Source organism: Argopecten irradians, chromosome 5 (assembly GCF_041381155.1).
Source record: "Argopecten irradians isolate NY chromosome 5, Ai_NY, whole genome shotgun sequence".
Taxonomy (NCBI): domain Eukaryota; kingdom Metazoa; phylum Mollusca; class Bivalvia; order Pectinida; family Pectinidae; genus Argopecten; species Argopecten irradians.
The window spans coordinates 42668582-42693325 of NC_091138.1; the positions used below are offsets into that span (position 1 = coordinate 42668582).

A 24744-nucleotide genomic window follows, 5' to 3' on the forward strand; every position below is an offset into this window, starting at 1 on the left:
TGAACACTTTCACGTCGTTCCGTGTCAGCTCAGTATTGAGCGGTATAGTACATTACTCTGCAGATCAGGATAATTAATAAATGATATCTTCAATAAAATGTCAGGTTCGTATGTGGATGTCGGTTATCTTTCGGAAGCTTCGATACACAAGTTACTCTTTTTGTTGATGAGTGCCATGTGCGGTCTTCTGTCTTAGAATTTTAATAGCATTACCTATATTTTAGTTAACATCTTTAGTTAAAGTTTTAAAGTTTTAAATTTCAAAATTTTTTATTGACAATGTCAAGGGTATTTCCATATTTGCTTTCACTAAATCCTATTTATTTTACAATTCCTACCCATATATCTCTAGAAAACTCAGTATAATGCACTTTATTTTTCAATAATTTTCAAACATTGCATAAGTTAAATTTCTCTGTGCTATCCACAAAGAATATATTAACATATTAATATCAAGGTGATAGATTAACATATGTGTCTTAGAAACTTGTTTCTATTTTCATTTATATCGATTGAATATTACTTAGAAAGTTTACACTAACGGCATGAAACATCAGGCATTGTCTTTTATATGTCTTCTTCTTACTCCCAGAACTTTTTCCTAGAGATGTAAGTTTGAAAAGTATATATTTTTTTTTCTGGACAAATCTAAGCAATAATAAAATCAAATCTGTAATTTAATACACCAATCTCATAAAACATTCACCGTGCATTAAAATGTACAGTTACTTAACGCAGATAAGAAGACAGAAAACACAGCATTTTATGTGAAATAAAATGAAATAAAATAGTATAAAAGATATGTGTCTCCAGTTCCCTATGAAATAAAACCTTAGATACATAAAACGCATATTAAAATCAATTTTAAATGGGAAATCGTTATCTTAAATGCGTGATTCGATCATGACATCGGTATTTTCAGGGAAAAATCGTTATCATTGTATTTTTATTAGTGCAGAAAGGTCCTCGAAATGTCAGTGCTTCAGGCGTAGATGCTCAAGATCATAAAGAATATCTATCAAGGGCCTAGGGTTCGAAAAAATAGCCGCCCACATTTTATTAGTTTAAATGATAAAACGGAACATTTTAGCTATTATAACCGCAAAGACGATGATGTTAACATCGATGATTCAATTTATGCACAATTATACATCCTGCTTGACGTTATATATCAATAAAGAGAAAATTTCTACACGATCGTATAAATACCACTATTCGGCGATAATGTATAAAATTGAGCGGTGCAACAAGATAATTTGATTAGGATAATGGACAATAACAAAGTATTAAGATAAAAAAAAATGATATCTAATGTTAGCAAACTGATTCAGATGTTGATGTTGTATTCTTTTATACAATCATCCCTATCATATTTAATTTTTAGTTTTTTACATAATTAGTCCAAATTAGGATGCAACGTAATTTGTTGGTAATCCCATTACATTGAGAGAAGAAAATAAGATTAAAATAAAAAAAAACAAAAAAACAAGACAAAGTGAAAGAAATAAACATAAGAAAATAAAAAGAAGCCATTAGACAAATGGGAAAATGTTTTATTCCGAATATAATCATTAACATATACTGTAATGGTTCCTGGTTTCCTATCTGTTTGTAAGTTATACCGTTTGCACTTTTACCTGCAATTCATACAATGCATATACAGTCTCTTGTAAATGAGCGAAAGTCTTTCATTATGATACTAACTTTCGTTTGAGAACTACAAACAGCATCTTCTCACTTACCATGGGATTTTTAACGTTAGGAAAAGAGTGGGCTCGATGATGAATGTCACTCCGAAAGAGATGTCTAAGGAAAAAACCACTCATCCATTAGGGAAGAAAGATGTAAATGTTTGCACGTCGTAAAATGAGTTTTGGGCAACCACCAGCGAAAAGTGATAATGATGCTCGCAGTTGTCAACTGAAAACTATCACCTCGTTACAATAAGGTACCAAACAAACAAAAATCAATAAATTGGCAGGACTATAAATAAATTGACCAGACTATAAATTAGAACAATGTACGATAGTCATTACTTACAGAAAAAAACATATTGAATTTTTGTTTTATATCAATATGTCCAACAGCCTTCCATAAACAATCAGTGTTATCTAAGGACAGGTTTTTATGAGATGATAGAAAACCGTAGTACCAAAGAAAAATCACCGACTATAGGACAGTACCTTTCACGGAATTGAGTTTACTTAAGATATTTCTTGTGTAAATATCAGCAAGTTACCAAGTGCATTATATGAACAGTGTTTGGTAATCTGTCTACTTAAATGATATAATAGCTTCAGAGAAATTGTTCGTAATATTAATCTAAAATTTGAAAGTCTGGGAATGATTGATTATCATTTGAAAGCATACAATGTTAAATAATGATGTCAAACTATATATTAAAGGCTTCAGAAATACCCAAAGAGATATAAAAAAAACCATCTGTAGAACTCCAGATAAGATCCGCAGTAAAAAGGCAATGAAAGTAGAAATGCCTCGGGAGTAGCTCGGAAGTATAATGATAGCGATGGGGTTGATCTTGCGCGTGTATCCGAGACCACGTGACAAAAACCAGCACACAATGGTCTCGGAGTATGAAATATTGATGAGCTCAGTACTTTGGACAGTGTCGATAATAATATATTGGTTAGCGGGACATAGCGCCCTATATCTGGGATAACGGGATTTAACAGTCCGAGGCATTTCGACCATTAGCATTGTTTATTTAACCTTTGTAACTTTATATTTTAACATACTCAATAAATGCTGCAACCTCAAGCTTAAATGCCAAAAGTTCGACAAGTGCCACAAATGGTTAAATGTGTAAGTGAAAAAATTACGGCATCTATTTTTATTCCATTAGTCTGATTTCTACAAACCTTTTCAACGAGTAATTTCAATGGTTATATTAATCAAAAATTGTTGAAATTTGTTCTCTCGCCTCGAAATAATTTTTCAATATGTTTCATATTTTTATATTTCAATGTCATATTTACATTAGGGTATGCTTACCAAAGTGATGAACTGTTGTAATGTTATGCTTAATTCGATTTTGAGATATGAATATTCATATCTAATGTCCATAACTTTGAGTGTTTAATGTCTCTTGTGATTACTTACCAGCTGCGGTAGTATGAGGAAGCCATATTGTCTGTCAGACACCCATTGCAAACTTATAGCTAACATGTGGAAATAAAAGGATTAAGGACTCAAAGCAATAATTCCAAATTGAAGATACGATTGGTTTTGCATCTCTATCAATGGTGACAAATATAATGAGGAAACATGAGGAAGTTCAGTAGATTAGGCCATTTCTGGGCAAGTAAGGAATTGATCCAGAAAAGCTGTTTTGGAAGGTCAAACATTCTGTACTTACAATGCAAATCTGAAATAGAAACTACTTAATGTCACCATCTCAAATTAGAATTGCGTGACATCCACTGTAGTATTTTCGGAAGAAGATTTTCTTTGCTTTTTGTTTTTTATGACGTAAACCATAATGTGAAAAAGCCTATCCGAATTAATCCTGATATTTGAATCCCATTATGTAAAATTGCAAACCTTTTTTGGTCACCTGAGACGAAGTGTCAAGTGACCTTTTCTAATCGCCTTTTGTCCGTCGTCGTGCGTCGTGTGTCCGTAAACAATTTTCATTTTCGACTTCTTCTCCAAAACCGCTGAAGCAATTTCAATGAAATTTTGAACAAACCTTTTTAGGTATCAGGCAAATCACAATTGTGAATCATATGACCCCAACCCCCCAGGGGGCTGTGGGAGGGGCCATAAGGGATGAAATTGGCTAAAATTTCAAAAATCTTTTTCTCCATTCACAGATGTGGTAGAATCAAATACTCTTCTTAGGTAGAAAGGTATAAAGGCCCTTTACAAAATTATGAATTATATGACCCTGGGGTCTCAGGTTTCCCCCTGGGAAGGGGGGGTTTAGTTTACTATAGTTTATATAGGGAAAACACATTTTTGAGCATTATTTGGTTATTTGTAATAGGAATTTAGTCAAATGTTGTCAGAACTATTCCTATTGAATCCTATTAACAAATTTTCCATAACTGACCCCAGGGGCATAAGGGGCGGGGCCACAATGGGTCAAATAGACTAAAACTTCAAAAATCGTCTTCTGAAATTCTGGAACTGGTAGAATCAAATACTCTTCATAGATGGAAAGGTCTTAAGGTCCTTTACAAAAATTGTGAATTATATGACCCTGGGATCTCGTTTCCCCCTGGGGAAGGGGTCAAGTTTACTATAGTTTATATGGGAAAAACACAATTATGGACATTATCTGCTTATTTTTCATAGGAAATTAGTCAAACTGGGTTAGAATTATTAGCCTGAAATAGCATTTGAACACCATATCCATAATTGTCCTTGCCGACCCCCAGGGGCCAGATGGGCGGGGCCAAAAGATTTAAAAATGGTTAAAATTTCAAAAATCTTCTTCTGAATTCATAGATTTGATGGAACTAGATACTTTTCATAGATTGGAAGGTCATAAGGCCCTTTACAAAAGTTGTATATTTCATGGCCCTGGGATCTCAGAGTTTCACCTGAGGAGGTGGGGTCAAATTTCCTATAGTTTATATAGGAAAAACACATTTATAAACATTATTTGCTTAGTTTTCATAGGAAATTAGTCAATCTGGGTTAGAATTATTAGCCTGAGATAGCATTTTAACGTTATATCTATATTGGTCCTGGCCGACCCCAAGGGGCCAGAGGGGCAGGGCTAAAAGGGGTCAAAATGGATAACATTCCAAAAATCTTTCCACTGAATTCACAGATTTGATGGAACCAAATACTCTTCATAGATTAAAAAGTCAAATTCAGAAATCACTGACTGACTTCAAGGACCTGATGGGTCAATATATAGTATTTTTATGTCTTTGTTTCATTCTGTATCTGAACTCAGGTGACCGTTTAGGCCAATGGGTTCATTGCGCTATCGAATCAGCCAATTAAAGATTGCATTACAAACAACGAATTCATACTATGCTATTTAATCATTTGTAATCTTAAAAAAGTACAGTTCTAATGGAGACAAAGATAAAACTTGACATATAATAAAATAAACAAAAATAAAGCTACAGGCCTCATAAATGATGAAAATAACTGAATGATAATTATTCTAGGCTATATTTTATGCGGTTTATTTATTTTTTTTTTATCAATTTTCCAGTTTTGATTAAAAACGATAAAATTAGATGTAACCAGTTTTGAAGTATCGCGAAATCGGCTATACATAATTAATAATTTTTTGGGGGGATATTTTTAAGACCATAGCAAAGTCCCATAAAACCGCAAAAATACCGATCCCGCGAAAATAACCCTATATACTGTACATAATGCACATAAAAGGAAAAAGTATCGACTACGAAAAAGTAAACATTAAAAGGATCTTTAAATATTGATTTTATTCATGTAATAGACTCTCTGACTATCTTTATTTACATTTACGTGCCAAACTTGAAAATGGTGATATGCATAGTCTGTCACCCTTTGTGTTAGGGGTATTATAATGTCGTCTCCACTGGGCTATCAAACAGTACCGTGCACTTAAAAAAGGGAAACATTACATGAATGTCAGACGATAGTATCCACCCATGGGTAACGGTTACGACTTTCTGTCCTACCAAAGTACAATAAAACGGTATTAAAAGGAACCATAGAGCTGTGAGCCTTCCTGAGCGGCTCAAAACGAATTTCACCGGTTATGGCGTATATTATAAAACATGTTCATTTGATGAAGAGTAACCCATTTTTATGTTGTTTGTTTCTTTTTAGAAATGGAGACATTTTTAGTAATGTCAGTATACATTAAATTTTGGGGCAATGTTATGCAATATTTGTCTATATAGATACATAATATGATAAGAACCATTAGCATTCCTAAGAAATATAAGGGATAGACATTTCTAGAATGTATGGTAAAACCTTCAGGGGCTTAAAATATTCAATTCTGCACAGTGAATCCCTCAAGCTAGATATTTCCGAGACAAAATCATGTCTAAAATGTTGTGACAAAAAACGATGACGTTATAATCGAAATATTGCTGATTCGTGTTCTGCATTTGGCGAGCGGATATGTTGTATCGACACTTCATGTGGCATGTCCATAAATACCAATGGCTGTAAATAACAAAATAAATCATTTGTGTTTAAATTTAGAACAAAAGTGATAATGTTGAAAATGTGTACAGTGCTGTATCGTTGTTAAATTTCGAGGGTGCAAGTTTTCGCAATTTACTGTCGGGATCTTTTTATCATTGAAACTTATGAAAATGTCATTCGAAGGATATTTAAAACCACGGTAATTTAAGCAAAATGGAAATTTACTAGTTTACGCGCTGACCGTAAAATCGTCAACACTCCGTCTACGTATAACGTTTTATGTGCATCTTAAACTATGATACCATGTAAAACTATAGCAAAAATGATAAACAATAAATAAACACTTGCGAATATATCTCCGTTATATTTTTTTTTCTTTTGCGAAAGGTTTGAAAATTCTATTTTTGGTTACTTTGGTTTTTTCGTTGCTTTAGATATCGTAGCGCACCGAACAAACATTTCTTTCTCACAGTGATATTAAAGTTATAATGGAGGGATTCAGGTTGGACTCAATCTTAACCGAAAAACAGAGAATAGAAAAAGATCATCTGACAATTAAATAACCAGGAGCCCTAAACCGAGATACGTTTATTTGCGTGGGAGGGATATCCTAATCTAATTGCAGCACAGTCGCAGAGAGGCAATTCCAGGAATATTACCATTTTCCAATTCCATTTTAGCATGTGTCAAGTCTTTTATTGTTACAATAATGTCATTGTTCTCTTTTTCACGCTTCACAGCGTTTCTTGTTGTTGTTGTTGTTGTTCATTTGAAACAACAACGAATGGCATAGCAGGTACTCTTCCTTCAGATCTCAGATTTGTTTTTCTTTCCTGTTGCAAATGAAACCACGGCATTCCCTCTAGTGCAATTACTACATCTGAGTTGAGGAGACGTTGACGCCTAACAGAAACAAACAAGTAACAACTGATTACTCTAATTCAGTATTCTCGATTCACCATGTCTTCCTAAAATACCGTACCGAGGAATACTTGTTTTTGACTGTGGAAACATTTTTGGTTTCTGAAGTTGTTTGTAAACAACTTATTGAACGTTTATTGTAACTTTGATACCTCTTTAATATTATGATTGAATAGTGGTTCAGATACTCGTATGTCCATTCACAATTTTATAACGTATGTATATATTTTTTAAAGATTGCCGACCGATTGGTTAAAATATAACCGACATATTACTACAAGCACTCCATCTCTGGGTCGCGAGCTCGAATCACAAGTGGAGCAGTTGTGGGGCATTGACCACATGTCGGTGGTTTTTGTCCAGGTCTTTCGGCTTTCCCCCGCAAATAAACATGGCATGTCCTTAAATGACATTAACTTTTGTTAGGACATTTCGTTTGTATGAGGTATCATTCTATTTTGTTAACACACATCGCCATTTAAGGATGAAGTGAAAGAAAGCCGGAGTACCCACGGCAAAATAACATCGACACCGCGGTCCCGCTTCAGTGACGAATCATTCACGAACAATACTATAATAGGGATATATGAAGGAGAATTGGTATTCTAGCCTTTTATACAATCTAGCAGTAATAACAACTTTTGATGTACAATTATTTGAGTTTAAATGCTCTTAAACTACTTATGATGTTCATACCATTATCACCTGTTTATATATACGACCGTAGTAATTAGCTATGCTATATCGATAAAGCATTCTTTATAATTTACCTGTGTTGTCTATAAAACGGTCCCTAACTACCTAACCCCAGAGCCTTACGTGAGGCTTGCTTCCTGTCATCCGGGAGATCTGTGGTATATACCTGGCTGTCACTGTGTCGCAGCCGTGTGTGACCAATGGATGCTGACGCTGAATAGTCATTCCTATACTGCCAGTCATACGTATATACTACCTCTGTGACACACACAACTCATTCTCTCATTGATCAGCGGAGATAGTCGCTACGGTCTATACTACCGTGGGTAGTTTTCAAACCATAACAAAAACATCGTCGATTGGAAGTGGTTCGTCCACGGGAGGAAGTTAAATAATTGATAGGGAGTACATCAAATTGCCACATTGTGAAACAGTGTCGATTGCATATGCTGTAGCGAATATAACAGCAACTGTTCCGATGGGTATACCTTAGCGGTCGTGAAGAGCTGTGTCTTTTGTTGGTGTATATCTATGTGATTTCTTTATCCACGATGTCCCGATTAAGGGGGTCTTCTCCGTTTGCTCCTTACAGGGTTCAGGAATCGGATGGAAATTTCTTTGAAAGTTTTACTGCGTTGTCATGGAGACAGGCCAACAAGAGACTACGTGCCACTTCAGAGGTAAGTGGAGAATTATTTATATCATCTGGAGCGTGGTGAGAGGATGTTTTGTAAACAAAAATGTTTGTAAATGATAACAGGGTCAATAGAGCGTAGCGGGAGGATGATTTATAAACAAAAAGCTTGAAAGAAGATAACAGGACCAATAGAGCGTGGCGAGAGTATATGTTATAAACAAAAAGATTGGAAATGATAAAAGATGCAATAGAGCGTAGCGAAAGAACGATTTGTAAACAAAAAGCTTGTGAATGATAACGGGGCCGGTGCTTGTAGATACGCTTGCTGTTATAGCTCTATCAATAGTTTGATCGATCTGACCAGTTAACATGCTTACAGGCCGAACAGAGCATACGATTCATTTTCTAATTCTCGGTATGTTAACGTTACATTTGTATACGTTGTCGAATTAAAATCATTCAGCAATGAATCGACTGCCATGTATATTAGATATTTTGAGCCGCCTCGTAAATTATTTTGAGCAACCTAAGATGATGTCATGAATTCAATAATGCCTTTTATACGAACTATCTGAAAGTCGATCTTATTGTTTTGATTATATCTATGCATGTCTTTTGCTTTTTTAGTTATTAATACACAAAATATGATTTATCTTATAAATGTTAAAAACTAGAAGAGAACTATATTTTTACGTAAATGTTGAAAAACAACGGTGCTTTGCGATATTTGGACTTATCCGCTCTGCTGTAAGGTGTTAAGGTGACAATGCTTTAAGCTTTCTAATGGTCTCTCCTGTTCACCAATGTGGCATGGTCCGTTTTCACGGCAGCACTGTATCCTTAATTAGTATCCTCATACATCCCCGGTATATACCTAACATGTCAACTACAGCAGTACTCTCTAACTCCGCGGCATTGTCTCCGCTACTGGATATGATGCCATTCTAGCTGACGTGCTGAACCGTGTTATCACGACAACAGTCAAATTTGTGATGTATGAAGTCAAATTATCAATTTGATTTTTACAAAACTGTTCATCATGATAATATGAGTCTTTTGTCATGGCTTATTGAGATTTATAACAAGACAGTATTTTACTTGAAATATAAATAATAAGTAATGTAAAATGTATTCATTACATGGTATTTTACTTCTGAAAGAAATATAAAATATATTCATAACACGTTATTATACTCCATTATACTTTTCATTTCTTGGTTTATTAGTTTTGTATAAAATAGGATTTCAGCTCAGTTCTGAAAATATTAGGCAATGTATTTAATCGGTCGCTTTTATCATCATCTTACAAATCGTACATGAGTGTGAGATGTTTCAAATATAAGTTACTACAAGAAACACTTCTAAATCGATTTACACGCTAGTTTATTAGGTTGGACTCGGTACATGTTTTTCCTCAGGGGAAGAAATGCCAGGATCGCATTGTTCGTATGGATAATATAACAATATCGGGCACTGTTAAAGTGTTCATAGTGATCTGTATCTATCCTTAGGGTGAAAACATCACAAGACGAGGGAAACTATTCATGAACTCCAATGCAACAACGGATGCGTTTATATTTATAAACTGTTGCCGCGCTACACCAATATACTAAATCGCTTTTGTCTTCCGAAGATCTCCAGCATGTAAAACAAAAGAGACATATCAACACCAGGCCCAAAGATTATGAATCACTTTTTGACTTAAAATTTTGATTAGCCAATCAAAAATGACGTAAGTTTTTTCTAACGTCATCTGTAATTGGCTGAGTCTAAACCTAAGACTGTTTTTGACTTGTTTCAATGTTTCATGATCTTGGAGCCAGATACATCAGAAGCCGTCTTTATTTGACCCAAGGATTTAAATCTTTTCAACCAATCAAATAACACTATACATTACATGCTGTAGTATTAGAGTCACACAATGACCCATTCTTGATCCAAATTAATTCTGCCATGGCATTAGCACACCTGTTCATTGACGTATTATTTCAAATCGCGTGTGTATGATTGTTTCAATGTGTATTTTAAAGCAGTATAAATATAATACACTATATTAAAATAAACGTTCTATCAAAATCGAAACAAAATAAGAATAACAAAAAATGTGTTGCACATATTCTACCTTATCTAGAAGATCTATTGAAATGTGAGAGAGTAATTCAAATGAGAATATGCACAAAAATAACAATATATAATCCTACCTCTCATTTGGAGCCAAAGTTACATTGTGGAAAACTATTAGTATTGATATAAATTGCTGTGAAAACATCGTAAGTCACATGTCTGTAATGGACATCGAAGAGTTTCATGCTGTATTAATCAATGGAAAGTCAGAAATCGGGATCGATAGTCATGGCACTTACATAGAAGGAAACGAAAACAGAGCATAGGAAACTTTACACTAAGCATAGAACACAGAAGGACTCACCAACAAATATATTGATGAAACGTCGACGGTTGACACCGAGACAATATCTAATTCAGCTTTAATAATAACACACATTACATGATCCACATGGCGGAGTTAATTACAACGAGCATTTTGTAGTATGTTGTTATTTGTTGGTCATAACGGAATACTACCAACCAGAATGGAGTATTGAATTCACCTTATGACAACACTGTCAGCTAAAGCAGTTTCATAACGCTGTTGCTTTTCGACTAGCACAGGTATTACAGCTTATAAATCACCGACTTAGAACTACTATTAAGACTTTCACTGTAATACACTATATGATTATAAAGTTGTGACTACAAAATAAGTGTATACGTCGCCATTTAAGCTTCGGTTAGGCAGATCGTTTATATAGGCGAACTTTTTGAGTGGAATCTTTCGAGCCTTGGCTGCGGTTGGGTTGTTTTCTAGTGCTTTTTTGTTTTACAAATGTGGTGACGATTGTCATATATGTTTAGAAAGGGGTTCATTGGCGACATTTACCGTCGTTGTTGCCTATCGTGTCACGAAGAGGGATTATATAAAAAGAGGAGCATTACTCCCCTTAAAGGCTCAATACCTTTCCAAAACAAGAATTGAAAGTTTTCTTAAAAACAATAATAACATAAGAAAATATATATCGATGGTCTAAGATGGGGCTACAACACCAAGCAAATGCAAAATTTCCTGTGTAATCTATTGTAACAGTGAAGATTCATTTAGCTTTTTTGCCGTCTGGCGCAGAGATAGTCAACTACTGCACGGTATTTAGGACGACGGCGGGAAACAAGACGATCCGCGTTATGGAAATTAACATTTGATTTAGTTTAATCAAGGTGTTCTGAAGGTGATAATATTTTAAGTATTAATGGTGAGATATTATCTTTTGCGACACAATTATCAATCTCGTTTTACCTTCCATTTTAAGAATTGAAAACCGTTAAGAAAGGAATTGAGCCTTTAATTCCCCTTAATGGAAATCGGTATATTATGCCTATCTTATGATAAGAGAATATCTGAATTTTTCAGGGTGTTCAATATCCAGTTCAATTGACATGTATTGATATTTGATACATGTTTATATAGGATGTTTATTTAAGATTTACATCTACATACGGACAATTACAAAAACATTTTTGAAGAAAACGATTGCAAAGAATGATTCTCAACATACATATGTATATACATAAAAACATGAAAACTACCACAAGCTCGTATCACTTAGTATGATGTTGTGTAAATATCATCTATCACAACACAAAAAGTAAACGAATATTAAAGCAAATTAAGTAACTTATTAGTTAAACCAATTTTTCGAATGATAAATATGTGTTGTATGTAGCATTATGTATTATTTTAATCTAGAATTTTTTGAAAATTTCTGCGTCAATGAACTGCAGCTCGAAATTTAAAAAAGTTGTTTAAATATTTATTTGCTGCAGTAATGCTTCGTGCATTGTGTTTTGTACGGCCATTTAATTTGAGCGTGCAATCGTTTCGTTCTGTTTGACATGTTCGCCTGCTATACCAGTAACATGGATATTCTCGCTTGATTGTTACAATCATATTCAGGTATCGATGTAAATTTTGATGAATCAACTCTGACAATGGCTATTGTTATTGCCATCACGCGATATATTTTATACATATTCAATGCGTTTCCTGTGGCCACTGTCCTGCAAGGTTTTCTACTTCCGTATTCACTAGTATTACGTTGTATAGATATCCACATAAAGTGTTCAATATACAGTAAGAAGATCCGTTACAGTATGTAACTTCATTTACCATATTCTTTTAGGGTTTACTTGGAACAAAATGTGGTATAGCGTGGACCGACTTCATAGGTGGACTCTTGATTCAATATCGACCTCAGCACCAGCAGTTATAATTTGTTACAGTTCTAGCGATGCAGAACGGCCCGATGAGAGTTGTGATGATTTATGAAAACTATGACACTACGATCGATACAAAATCAAAACGCCAATAAAGACCCACTACCTTTCGAAATCAAATATCTAAAGTCACTTAAAAACATTACATAATGTCTATCGGTGGCCTCAAATGAGGCATAAGGTTACATACAACCCCAAACTAAGACAAATTTCCCTACGTAATATATGATACGTCTAGCGCAGTTATATTAAGCTAACGCGCGGTTATTAGGACGACGGCGGGAAGTATAAGGCGGCCCGAGTTATGAAAATGATTTATTTTATTGTAATTAAATTTTTCAGAAGGTGACGAGAATTGTAGTATTAACGGTAAACTAATAACATTTGCGACTCTACGAGAATTGTAGTATTAACGGTAAACTAATAACATTTGCGACTCTATAAAGTTATCAATCTCGTTTAACATTATCATTAAAAAGTAAATGCCGTTTCGGAAAGGTAGTGGACCTTTAATTAACAACACATTGTACCAGAGACATAATGTTGTACACCTTTGCGATTGTATTATAAAAAGTGGTAGTTTCTGCTCCTGTTTAGCGCTCAGCATAAAGAGAATGGAACGACTGGTTTGCATAGTGTCAGTATAATGTAACCGGATGGGATGTGTTGTATGTCTTTGATGGCATTCTTCAGTGTGATATCACTATGAAAAGGGCAACAACTTCACCATCGCAAGGGGACACACAACACGAACACTGTATACGTGAAAATTTACGCGAGGGGGAATTTCCGCGAATATCGCGAAAGTCGTTTGATCGTGAAAAATGTCAACGCGCGTTACATTTTGTGAATGTTTGAACTGTGTAGCTAAAGGTCTGACACGAGCACGAAAGTTGTATGCTTGAAAATCGCGAAAACGAAGCATCCGCGAAAATATCCACTTCAACAGCATACCACAGCCTCCCACAATACCGACATTTACACACACAACATATCGTATACAGGAGAGACTGTTTTTAAATGACTAAAGCCGTTCATAGGACGTTACGCCCACTCAGTCAGTTTGTCAACCAACCTTAGCCAATGCGATCAGAACAGAACACCTGCATTGAGATAAATTTAGTTGGATGTCTTTGTCAAAGCCATCCCTGTAATTACACAATCAAATTAGCGAACCACTGCTTCGTGATAAACTGTTGGCCGAGTTCATGCCATTTGTCTGTCGGGGCAATTCATGTAAAGCGAATCTAATAAACTTTACCAGGGGCATATTGAGATCTGCTTCTGCCCGATTACACGTGATGCCTCTGTCGTCTGCTATTTCTGTGACACGACACTGTAAAATTCAATTGTTTGTCAAAATGGAAACGAAATTGTATGAATCGCTATCTGTTGATTTTTCAGGAAAGCAAACTTTTCCGGAATATTTTAGCAAACCTAAATGTGACGTTATACGGTTAAATGTTATGTAATTCCTTTTCCCATAGCAGACATGCCATTTAACCAATCATGCTCGTAATTTTTGTCTAGTTTTACATACTCGAGATAGGATGAAACTGCTGTCGACTTTATAGAACTTCTCACTGCATAATTGAAGCGCATATTTGTAGCAATATTTTGTTGCTTGCCGTATTTTTTTCCATCTGTTTTAACGTTCTACTATTAGAAATTGATATACGAATGTGAAATATTTGATGTGGAATGCACATGAAAACGCGAATGCCACGTGAACTCACATGAAATATTTGCTGTGTAGTTAGACTTCAACAAACTATGCCAGGTCACACTCATGGTAAGCTTTCCATGGCCTTCACCTTTATTCGAACGAATTAACCTTTGAAAAGTCTTAGTTTATGATGTGACTGACAATGTATAACGACGTTGCCATGACGACAATGCAATGAATGTCTTTTACCATCATCTAATCTGTGTTAGAAGACAATTCCGCAGTAAATAATTAACGGTATTTTCAAAGGTTCAAATATCAGACTAAGCATATTACTGTGGAAATGAAAGTTACCTCTTTACGTGGGCCGACACGAAATAAGACCGTTACCAAGGAGATAGCAGTATGCCTTGGTCGACACTGAAATTAAACATGGCTTACTGTACCTGATTAATTCCATGGCCGGTACACTAAAGTCATATCATAGTATAATTTCAGCGTTATCGTAATTATACGTTAATCCGGATAATGATACCGATTCTTGTTGGAGTACGACGCAAGATTAAAACACATCAATGCGTTATTCTATTATATTCTAAAAGTGCTGTAAGATAATGCTTCGTCTTGTTATATGATATAAGTATTGTTGAAAAAGTAACATATGTCATTGATTTCGGTCAACATATGGTTTTATTACCTTCGAAAATATTGATATCCGACTTCACTATCGTTCGCTGACATGTCTAATGCTAATAAACCTATCTATTGACCTGGGGCCTACTGGTCGTCTTAAACATAAGAGCGTATCATACAGTATTATACAGACATAATAAATAATGATTCATTAAACATTTTGACACATCATGAAATGTTCCTGATAACAACTAGGTCATACTAGGCTAGGTTGGGAATTTTTGTATCCCAATCAATCGATGAAATTTTGTTTCCTAATCCATCGATGAAACTTTGTATCCCAATCCATCGATGAAACTTTGTATTCCGATCCATCAATGAAATTTTGTATCCCAATCCATTGATGAAATCTTGTACCCCAATCCATCGATGAAACTGTGTATCCCAATCCATTGATGAAACTTTGTATCCCAATCCATTGATGAAATCTTGTACCCCAATCCAATGATCAAACTTTGTATCCCAATTTGTATCCCAATCCATTGATGAAATCTTGTACCCCAATCCAATGATCAAACTTTGTATCCCAATCCATTGATGAAACTTTGTATCAAAATACATTGATGAAACTTTGTACCCAAATCCAAAGATCAAACTTTCTATCCCAATCCATCGATCAAATGCATGTTTTTGTTTATACAGTTGGTCGGCAATCATTGGCAAATACAATATTTTACCAAAGACAATGCTCTGGTGAGTGAATTATTTTAATGAATGAAACATGCCAAAACAAAGATCCTCTCTGTAGCTCCATTGTCTCCTAATTGAGAGATGCCGGAAACATTCCAAAGGACAAATATTTGCTGAGATTTCGTGTTGGCCAATTAGGGCGCTGCTTACAGATTCTTAAAGAAAAATAATATTTTAGTCATTTAGTCATATGATCTTATCAGCATGTTGCAAAAGATTGACTGCTGTAAACGGCATCACTTATTAGACAATTCGCCTTAAGTTGACGATACAGAGTATGCATATGTTTATTGTGCATGACATCTTGTTGGAGTTATCAATCTAGCAGATTGAACAAAGAATATGAATCATTTTCTAAACAGATTATCAGTAAGCTATATACATATTTTTTTTGAAGATTATATAACCTGACAGAAATTTAGATAATATTTCATCATTTATTTTGTTAGTAATTTAATCAAACTTGGGTTTGGTTAGTGATATTGATATCGTTTACCGATCGGAAGATTTTGACCGGACAGCACGAGGCACACGCCGAGTGCAAACCTGGCAAATCGTTCAGGAGGGCTGAGATATTCCTAGCTACGTGCGACATACACGTATTTTTTTCTCAACACAAAAAAAGTCTGAAATATAGGTTGTTCGATTACAGCATTTTTACTGTACTTGATCATGGATCCGCCAAAATTGATGACGTTATCTACAATGTCCGTCATGGTTACACCGCATGTATTGATGACGTCATGCAATTGTACAATGTTAAATAGTTATATTGACATTTGATTTTCTGCCCTTATTTTTTTTTCATTTCTAATGTTGATATGAAAATCATTATCAGACACAATGCCTTTGGAGTCATCAATTCTAATTATGTTGGTCATCAAGAGAGTTGAGAGGGTTGTTTCCAGCACGGCCTATAAAATACAGACAATTATTGATGTCAATTCAATTTTCTCTAATTTGGCTATGATAAATGACGATACTTTATCTTGATAGAGGATGTTCGAAATTCAAATATAGTAACATGATAATCATTTTATATTTTTTTTTTATTTCTGTTTAAGACGCCCACAGAGATGTTCATTAAATGAAACTATCCTAGGCATTGTAAAATAATACCGAGTTATTGTAATTACTATTGAAACAAGTTAATGAACATCACAAGAAAAACAAACAAAGCTAATATGAAAACATTTCGGGTGCGTTCGATGTAAACGACGCGTTTCTATCGATTTGTGTTCCGTAAGACTATAAACCTCGGTCGTAATAGAATAGTTTGTGTCTATAGTCTCCTTAACATGCTGGCGATTGTTGATTCCGGACAAAAATGATGATGGCGGAGTCTATAGAATATCGATAAAACAGATCGCCCGGTCATACCGTTAAGTGTGTAATGTCAAAATAGCAAGTCAAGGCTAAATCCATCAAATTGAGACACTATCGTGAATTTCCATGATACTTATTCACAGGTAACATTCTTCGCGTATTACCAGTGTTTAACAATAACATAAGCTTCTAATAAGTTTTATTTTCATTTCATTTGCAGATATTTAAATTTTCCGTCGAATATAGGACAAATTAATTGGGGTTGCATAGTAAGTAATACAAAACAGTAAATCGTACCTAGCAGGTTTTTAAAAGGTATTCCTGATAAAAATTTGTTACCACGAAAATAATGCACATTCTTTATATCGAGGCCAATCGCGAATTGATTTCAATCGCGAACTTGATATTAATCGATGAAACTTTGTATTCCGATCCATCAATGAAATTTTGTATCCCAATCCATTGATGAAATCTTGTACCCCAATCCATCGATGAAACTTTGTATCCCAATCCATTGATGAAACTTTGTATCACAATCCATTGATGAAATCTTGTACCCCAATCCAATGATCAAACTTTGTATCCCAATCCATTGATGAAACTTTGTATCAAAATACATTGATGAAACTTTGTACCCAAATCCAAAGATCAAACTTTCTATCCCAATCCATTGATCAATCGCATGTTTTTGTTTATACAGTTTGTCGGCAATCATTGGCAAATACATTATTTTACCAAAACAATGCTCTGGTGAGTGAATTATTTTAATGAATGAAACATGCCAAAACAAAGATCCTCTCTGTAGCTCCATTGTCTCCTAATTGAGAGATGCCGGAAACATTCCAAAGGACAAATATTTGCTGAGATTTCGTGTTGGCCAATTAGGGCGCTGCTTACAGATTCTTAAAGAAAAATAATATTTTAGTCATTAGTCATATGATCTTATCAGCATGTTGCAAAAGATTGACTGCTGTAAACGGCATCACTTATTAGACAATTCGCCTTAAGTTGACGATACAGAGTATGAATATGTTTAATGTGCATGACATCTTGTTGGAGTTATCAATCTAGCAGATTGAACAAAGAATATGAATCATTTTCTAAACAGATTATCAGTAAGCTATATACATATTTTTTTGAAGATTCATATAACCTGACAGAAATTTAGATAATATTTCATCATTTATTTTGTTAGTAATTTAATCAAACTTGGGTTTGGTTAGTGATATTGATATCGTTTACCGATCGGAAGACTTTGACCGGACAGCACGAGGCATGGCGAGTAGAAACCTGGCAAATCGTTCAGGAGGGCTGATATATTCCTAGCTACTTGCGACATACTCGTTATTTTTTCTCAACACAAAAGAAAGTCTGAAATATAGGTTGTTCGATATGCAGCATTTTTACTGTACCTGATCATGGATCCGCCAAAATTGATGACGTTATCTACAATGTCCGTCATGGTTACACCGCATGTATTGATGACGTCATGCAATTGTACAATGTTAAATAGTTATATTGACATTTGATTTTCTGCCCTTATTTTTTTTTCATTTCTAATGTTGATATGAAAATCATTAACAGACACAATGCCTTTGGAGTCATCAATTCTAATTACGTTGGTCATCAAGAGAGTTGAGAGGGTTGTTTCCAGCACGGCCTATAAAATACAGACAATTATTGATGTCAATTCAATTTTCTCTAATTTGGCTATGATAAATGACGATACTTTATCTTGATAGAGGATGTTCGAAATTCAAATATAGTAACATGATAATCATTTTATATTTTTTTTTTATTTCTGTTTAAGACGCCCACAAGGATGTTCATTAAATGAAACCATCCTAGGCATTGTAAAATAATACCAAGTTATTGTAATTACTATTGAAACAAGTTAATGAACATCACAAGAAAAACAAACAAAGCTAATATGAAAACATTTCGGGTGCGTTCGATGTGAACGACGCGTTTCTATCGATTTGTGTTCCGTAAGACTATAAACGTCGGTCGTAATAGAATAGTTTGTGTCTATAGTCTCCTTAACATGCTGGCGATTGTTGATTCCGGACAAAAATGATGATGGCGGAGTCTATAGAATATCGATAAAACAGATCGCCCGGTCATACCGTAAGTGTGTAATGTCAAAATAGCAAGTCAAGGCTAAATCCATCAAATTGAGACACTATCGTGAATTTCCATGATACTTATTCACAGGTAACATTCTTCGCGTATTACCAGTGTTTAACAATAACATAAGCTTCCAATATGTTTTATTGCAGATATTATTTGCAGATATTTAAGTTTTCCGTCGAATATAGGACAAATTAATTGGGGTTGCATAGTAAGTAATACAAAACAGTAAATCGTACCTAGCATTTTTAAGGTATTCCTGATAAAATATTACCACGAAAATAATGCACATTCTTATATTTTCGCGTTCAATTTGATTTCATGAACTTGAATGCCCGCGAATGAAGTGGAGCAGATGGCAAACATTGTCTTTCTGAATTATTACTATTACAAACGGCCAACACACGAACAATTCACCTCGCGAATAAGAATTAAACAGAAAATCGCGAAATTTATTCCCTTCGATATTAAACAACTTTATGGTTACATCCAGAAAAAATAATTATTGAATAGCGTCCCCATTCATAACCTGCAGCATATATTCAGATGGGCAGACGCGGAGGCATAGGGTCACAGCACAGATAAATTACGCGATTCCGTCTTGCAGACATTTTAGCACTGATAGGTGTGCAGATAATACAAATGACAGCTTCTGTGCCTACGTAAATTCAATCAATCTATCAACCCAGAGACACCTAATCAGTATCAGCGAAATAGGAGAGAAATGCCCATGGCACATCTATTTTCCTACCGATGTGACAATTAGAGCTAATATAGACAACATATTGTCATGCAGATGCACTTTAAATTTCAAATCATTACCATTTGTTAATGTCGATATCGTATCTATATGAAAGAGAACGCGGGAAAGAGCAGCGTGAGTATGTAATTATGTTTCATGTATAATATTACAAAAAAACTTGATGATAAAGTAGGATTATGTATTTTTGAGTCTTAGATTACCGAGACTATCAGCATTAAAAGCAATTAGCTTTCTCGAGAGCAGAGAAATACTAATTCGATAGCGGATTATATCATATAAATGACATTGCGTTCTAAGAATAGAGGATGATAATGCGTTTTCAAGTACTGATTTTTAACGCATTATGAACGTATTCGGTTGTTTTTATCTATTTTATGATACTTTATGAAAGTGGCGCGACGTTTCGGGACGCATTGAGTCCTGTTTACAATATATGAAATGAACAAACACAAATAAAGCTTCTTACTGCTAACTACAATTTGAAAAAAAGTTTTCATTTTCTAATGAATTTTAAATGCAAACATATATTCTATGAAATACTTGCCAATGGGTTACTCCAAATATTCTGTACCGCTTGTCTGTCACAATTGATATCAATATACATGTTCATGTAATTAACATTTCATGCACGACACAAATACATATCTACCATTGATCGGAAAAGCAGGTAAACACTTAAAGCATACAAAAGCGAATTAAATATTCATGAGCTACGAATAGACCCGGAGGTGAATCAAAAAGAAAAATTATGCGCATGTCGACTGAATATAACGAAGATAAAGCAAACGCTATTAAGGTTTAAGGTAATTTCCACACGTTTGACATCGACAATATGTACAACGCATCTGCTTTTATTTTTTCAATCGATTAATAGGAAAATCAGGAAAATATCAAACACAGCTTGATGTAACACAGCGTGGCGCGGAGGCGATCGATACGGATCCGATGAAATAAACGAACCGGTGTTGATATAGTTTAATACATTTCTCAGGAACTATGTGCTTTGTTAACACCTTGGTGATGACTTATCACTTGTTTATTCGATCTCTGTCCCGGATCACGAGATTACGCAACTCAATGAGATTTCTTTGAGCTTGGTTTAGTCTGAATGGGCGCTTCAAATTCTCCTTGATAATGCCAAGTTTCTGTTGAATGGCGCTTTGCCATCAGGACAACGGAACGTTCATTTTGTGTAAACAGTTATAAGTGCTAAATAAATAAAAAAAATCAACGACTTATTTGACAGTTCTAATAAGTCGTTTATGTTTTTATTTATTTGTAAATCCTGAGCAATTAAAACAAATGAAAGAAAACGAAGAATAGAAATAACGGATAATGGCTGCTGAATGTTGACTACTCTGTTATCATACTTGATGGATACCAAAATTAGTATCCTCACATTGAAATAACATTTGGTATTGTCAATTCATAATATTTACTGTTGGTTGTTAAAGACAAAGGGAATTGGGCAACAAGCAACACGCCCTCTCCCTAAAGTTTTGTCATAATTCATAGTATATAAATGTCTTTGTACTGCAAACATATTTATTCACTTCATTTGTATATGTATTCTGTTGCCATGGAGAGGCCAAATGTATTGTATGTTGTTTGGTCTCTTTTGAATTCTATTGGAAAACTTTTTTTGTTGAAATTGAAGAAATGCATTTTTGTAGAAATTGGAATGAAAATATCGGTATCAGTCTTTATGTTTATAAATGCCAGCAAATGAGTATATACATGACGTTGTCTTCGTAACAGTTCTGAGGAATCAAACATTTTGATCGCTACTATTTGAAATCAAATTGGCATAATTTTGCGCTTCATTGTCGATACAATGCAATTTCATTTAATTTCTTAATTATGAATTCTGAATGTCAAATTTTCACTTAACAACGCTTTTATAAAAAAATCAAATATACGGTAGAGAAACATGAAAGCAGTATTTTTATTTTTAGAGCCTTTTTCCTAGTCAATAACAAGTATTTTTCACTTTTTACAGTCTTAAGTCTAGATACGTAGTATTGGTCTTCATGTATAAAACTGCCACGAAACACGTGAAAAGAAATCGCATGCGAAATGACGTGATTTATTGCATGATCAAGGTCAAGGTCATGCATGGTGGAAAAAAACAAAATGGCGTCTTACATTTAGTACCTTTACCAAAGGACAATGACACCTGTTGTTTAATCTAAAAGAAAAAGACGATTGGTTCCTGACATGAAAGGACAATTTCTTACGTGCTCAAAGCCTTGTCTTTTTTCTTAATCACTTCAAATTCCAATTATTCTTGTCGTCGAAGCTTCAAATCAAACAAGGAATCGTTCTTTTTCTCTTTGAATTCCGTGTTTTAATTAAACACTATTTAGCATAAAAAGGAACAAGACGTATAAGATCTTTAGAAGTGGTATCATCCAGTCGATGGTGATTAGAATGACTTCGAAAACGTAAACTCTATATTTTCCCTCTGATTTTTTAAGATTATATCGCATTAGTTTGGTTACTATGGTTATAATGACGTAAAGATAGATTAAGATGAAGTCAATAACAGTTAGTTGGCAGTGCACTTTCCATAAATATCACTTTTAATAAAAAATATATCCCTGTGCGAGATTTTCACCCAATTGAACGTCGAGTATTATGACGTCATACACGAAAGACATCTTTTTAGTAGACTTGAAAGAATATCCTTCCGATTTTTGTCTATGACTTCATAAACCTAGAAAGGAATTGAGGATAATGTTTCAATATTGAAATAAAAAAGTTGTTTTGCCTACATAAAACAAAGAACTGCGCTCTTTGCTATATCTGTGGTGTATACTGGGTAATATTAGGACAAAATGAGACTATTTTTAATTAAAAACTTAATTTGTGGATTCATCATGATTCGTTATCCTGTATGGAATAACACCCAGGTCAGTGTAGAATGTTATGAAGTCAGAAAAACTTTCTTGATTTTATTTAAACACGACTACAGATATTCTAAAATGTCTTAATTTGAAGCTTGTTTTAAAAACTTGTCTACTGAGAAAATCATGCAACGTCGTATATAGATGATAACGTCAAAAGTACATGTGACGTCATAATAGTTTTATTAGACATGTATCTTACGGTATTTATGACATGACCGTATGACATGGCTGGACGGGCCTGTTATGTGATCAAGTATATTGTACTAATGAATATCTTATGAATAATGAAATACAAATCTTTAAACCTGTGTTAACATTTCGAAAAAGATGAATAAGAAAAACTATGTTAAAAAAGGAACGACTAATCTGGTTTAAAATCTTCGCATTCACTCTAATGTTCCCAGTATGACTAACATCCATTCAGGGGTCACGTTCTGTTGACCTTTGCTTTCATTCTGACGGTCCAATGGACATGGGTCCATACGAAATATCTGAGCCAATCAAACACTTTTGTTGTGATTGACAGAAGTGCAGGTGAAACACAAATTGATAAGGCATTAGCCAGCGTTTTGCCAAATTACGAATTGAAGGTATAGTATCGGAGTGAAAATCGAATATTTGGTTTTAATCTGGTCTAGATGATTAAATCGATTTAAACATTTGTGTAATTTCGATAGCCTGAAATGTATTTGGAATCTAGTAATTCAATTTGATGCTATATTAAGAAGAAACTGCGTGTTGGCCATGCCAGGTATGCTACAGATTATTCTTCAACATCACCGTTTTTGCTCTGAACTGTTGCTTAATGGGTGCATGTTGGTGAATCAGAAAGCATTTTAAATGCAATAAGCTTGACAAATCCTTAGTTTTATCGCTATCAAAGGCATTAGTGAATGTAGGAGACACTGTAAACACGTTTTTCTAGTAGACTTTCGTTAATTAAAAGGGCGATTTATTTCTTTTAATTAAGTCAACATGGTGTTTGAGAAACTACATGGTGAAATATCTAATTGTTGTTCGCTTCTTCTATGTTTTGATTATATCTTGAATGTGTGTGTGTGTGCCATGTTGGTGGTTTTGTAAAATCTTAAGTAAGTATTTGCAGAACTAATTTTCAGCGCAAAACTGATCTTGAATAATTCAGCGCAAAGCTGATTACATTTATCCACAACTATTGTTGTACATATGGGACATGCGTTAAAATGTGTTTACCGCTAAAATAGGCTCATCTACAGTATGTAGCAATACCCCATATAGGGACGTGACTATCCTAATGGTTCAGATGTCTGAAACGCTACCACTAGACTTCAATCGTTAGGCCAGAATATGTTGAGTAGTTGCCAGGTTCGATGCTACGTCTTACCAATACCCTTCAATTGTAAGCATTGTTGACGGATTTGCAGCTACCACTCAAACCGTTCTGATACCGCACTTTGCATTTTGTATAGTGTATGTTACGGCATTTGGCGGGACATTTGCTACGGCATTAAATAGATACACGTACTTGCGTTTGCAAGCAAAAGGCGTGGCTACATACTGCCTTGCAATCGGTCAGTTGTTAGAGTGTAGAACTTGTCCAACCCTAAAACGGTTGGTATGTCTCATATTTAACCTATATTGTACAATTAAGTTTGTTAACAGTCCCCATGTAGTTCCAAATCTCTATAATTGTAGCGCGAATTGGTCATTCGGTGCCACGACGGATATTATTTGGTATTTAATGTAGTTAATCGATCAATACTTTGTTGGTCCACTGGCTCTTGTGTCTCAATCTACGATAGGAAATAAATCTCCGATCCTTAATTTGTCTTTTGATTTGACAATAAAATATTTCAAAACTAAATTCAAACGTATTTATAAT

General features: G+C 34.5%; 1 protein-coding gene across 4 annotated transcripts in view; it reads left to right on the forward strand.

The window, feature by feature from the left end:
• Positions 1–24744, forward strand: part of LOC138323933 (BAI1-associated protein 3-like) — a 155664-nt gene that overhangs the window by 58678 nt on the left and 72242 nt on the right. For all 4 annotated transcript variants that reach the window (XM_069268878.1, XM_069268880.1, XM_069268879.1 and 1 more), the window contains one exon: positions 8336–8423. In XM_069268878.1, coding sequence (XP_069124979.1) covers positions 8336–8423 — 88 coding nt within the window. The remainder of the gene's footprint in view (positions 1–8335; positions 8424–24744) is intronic.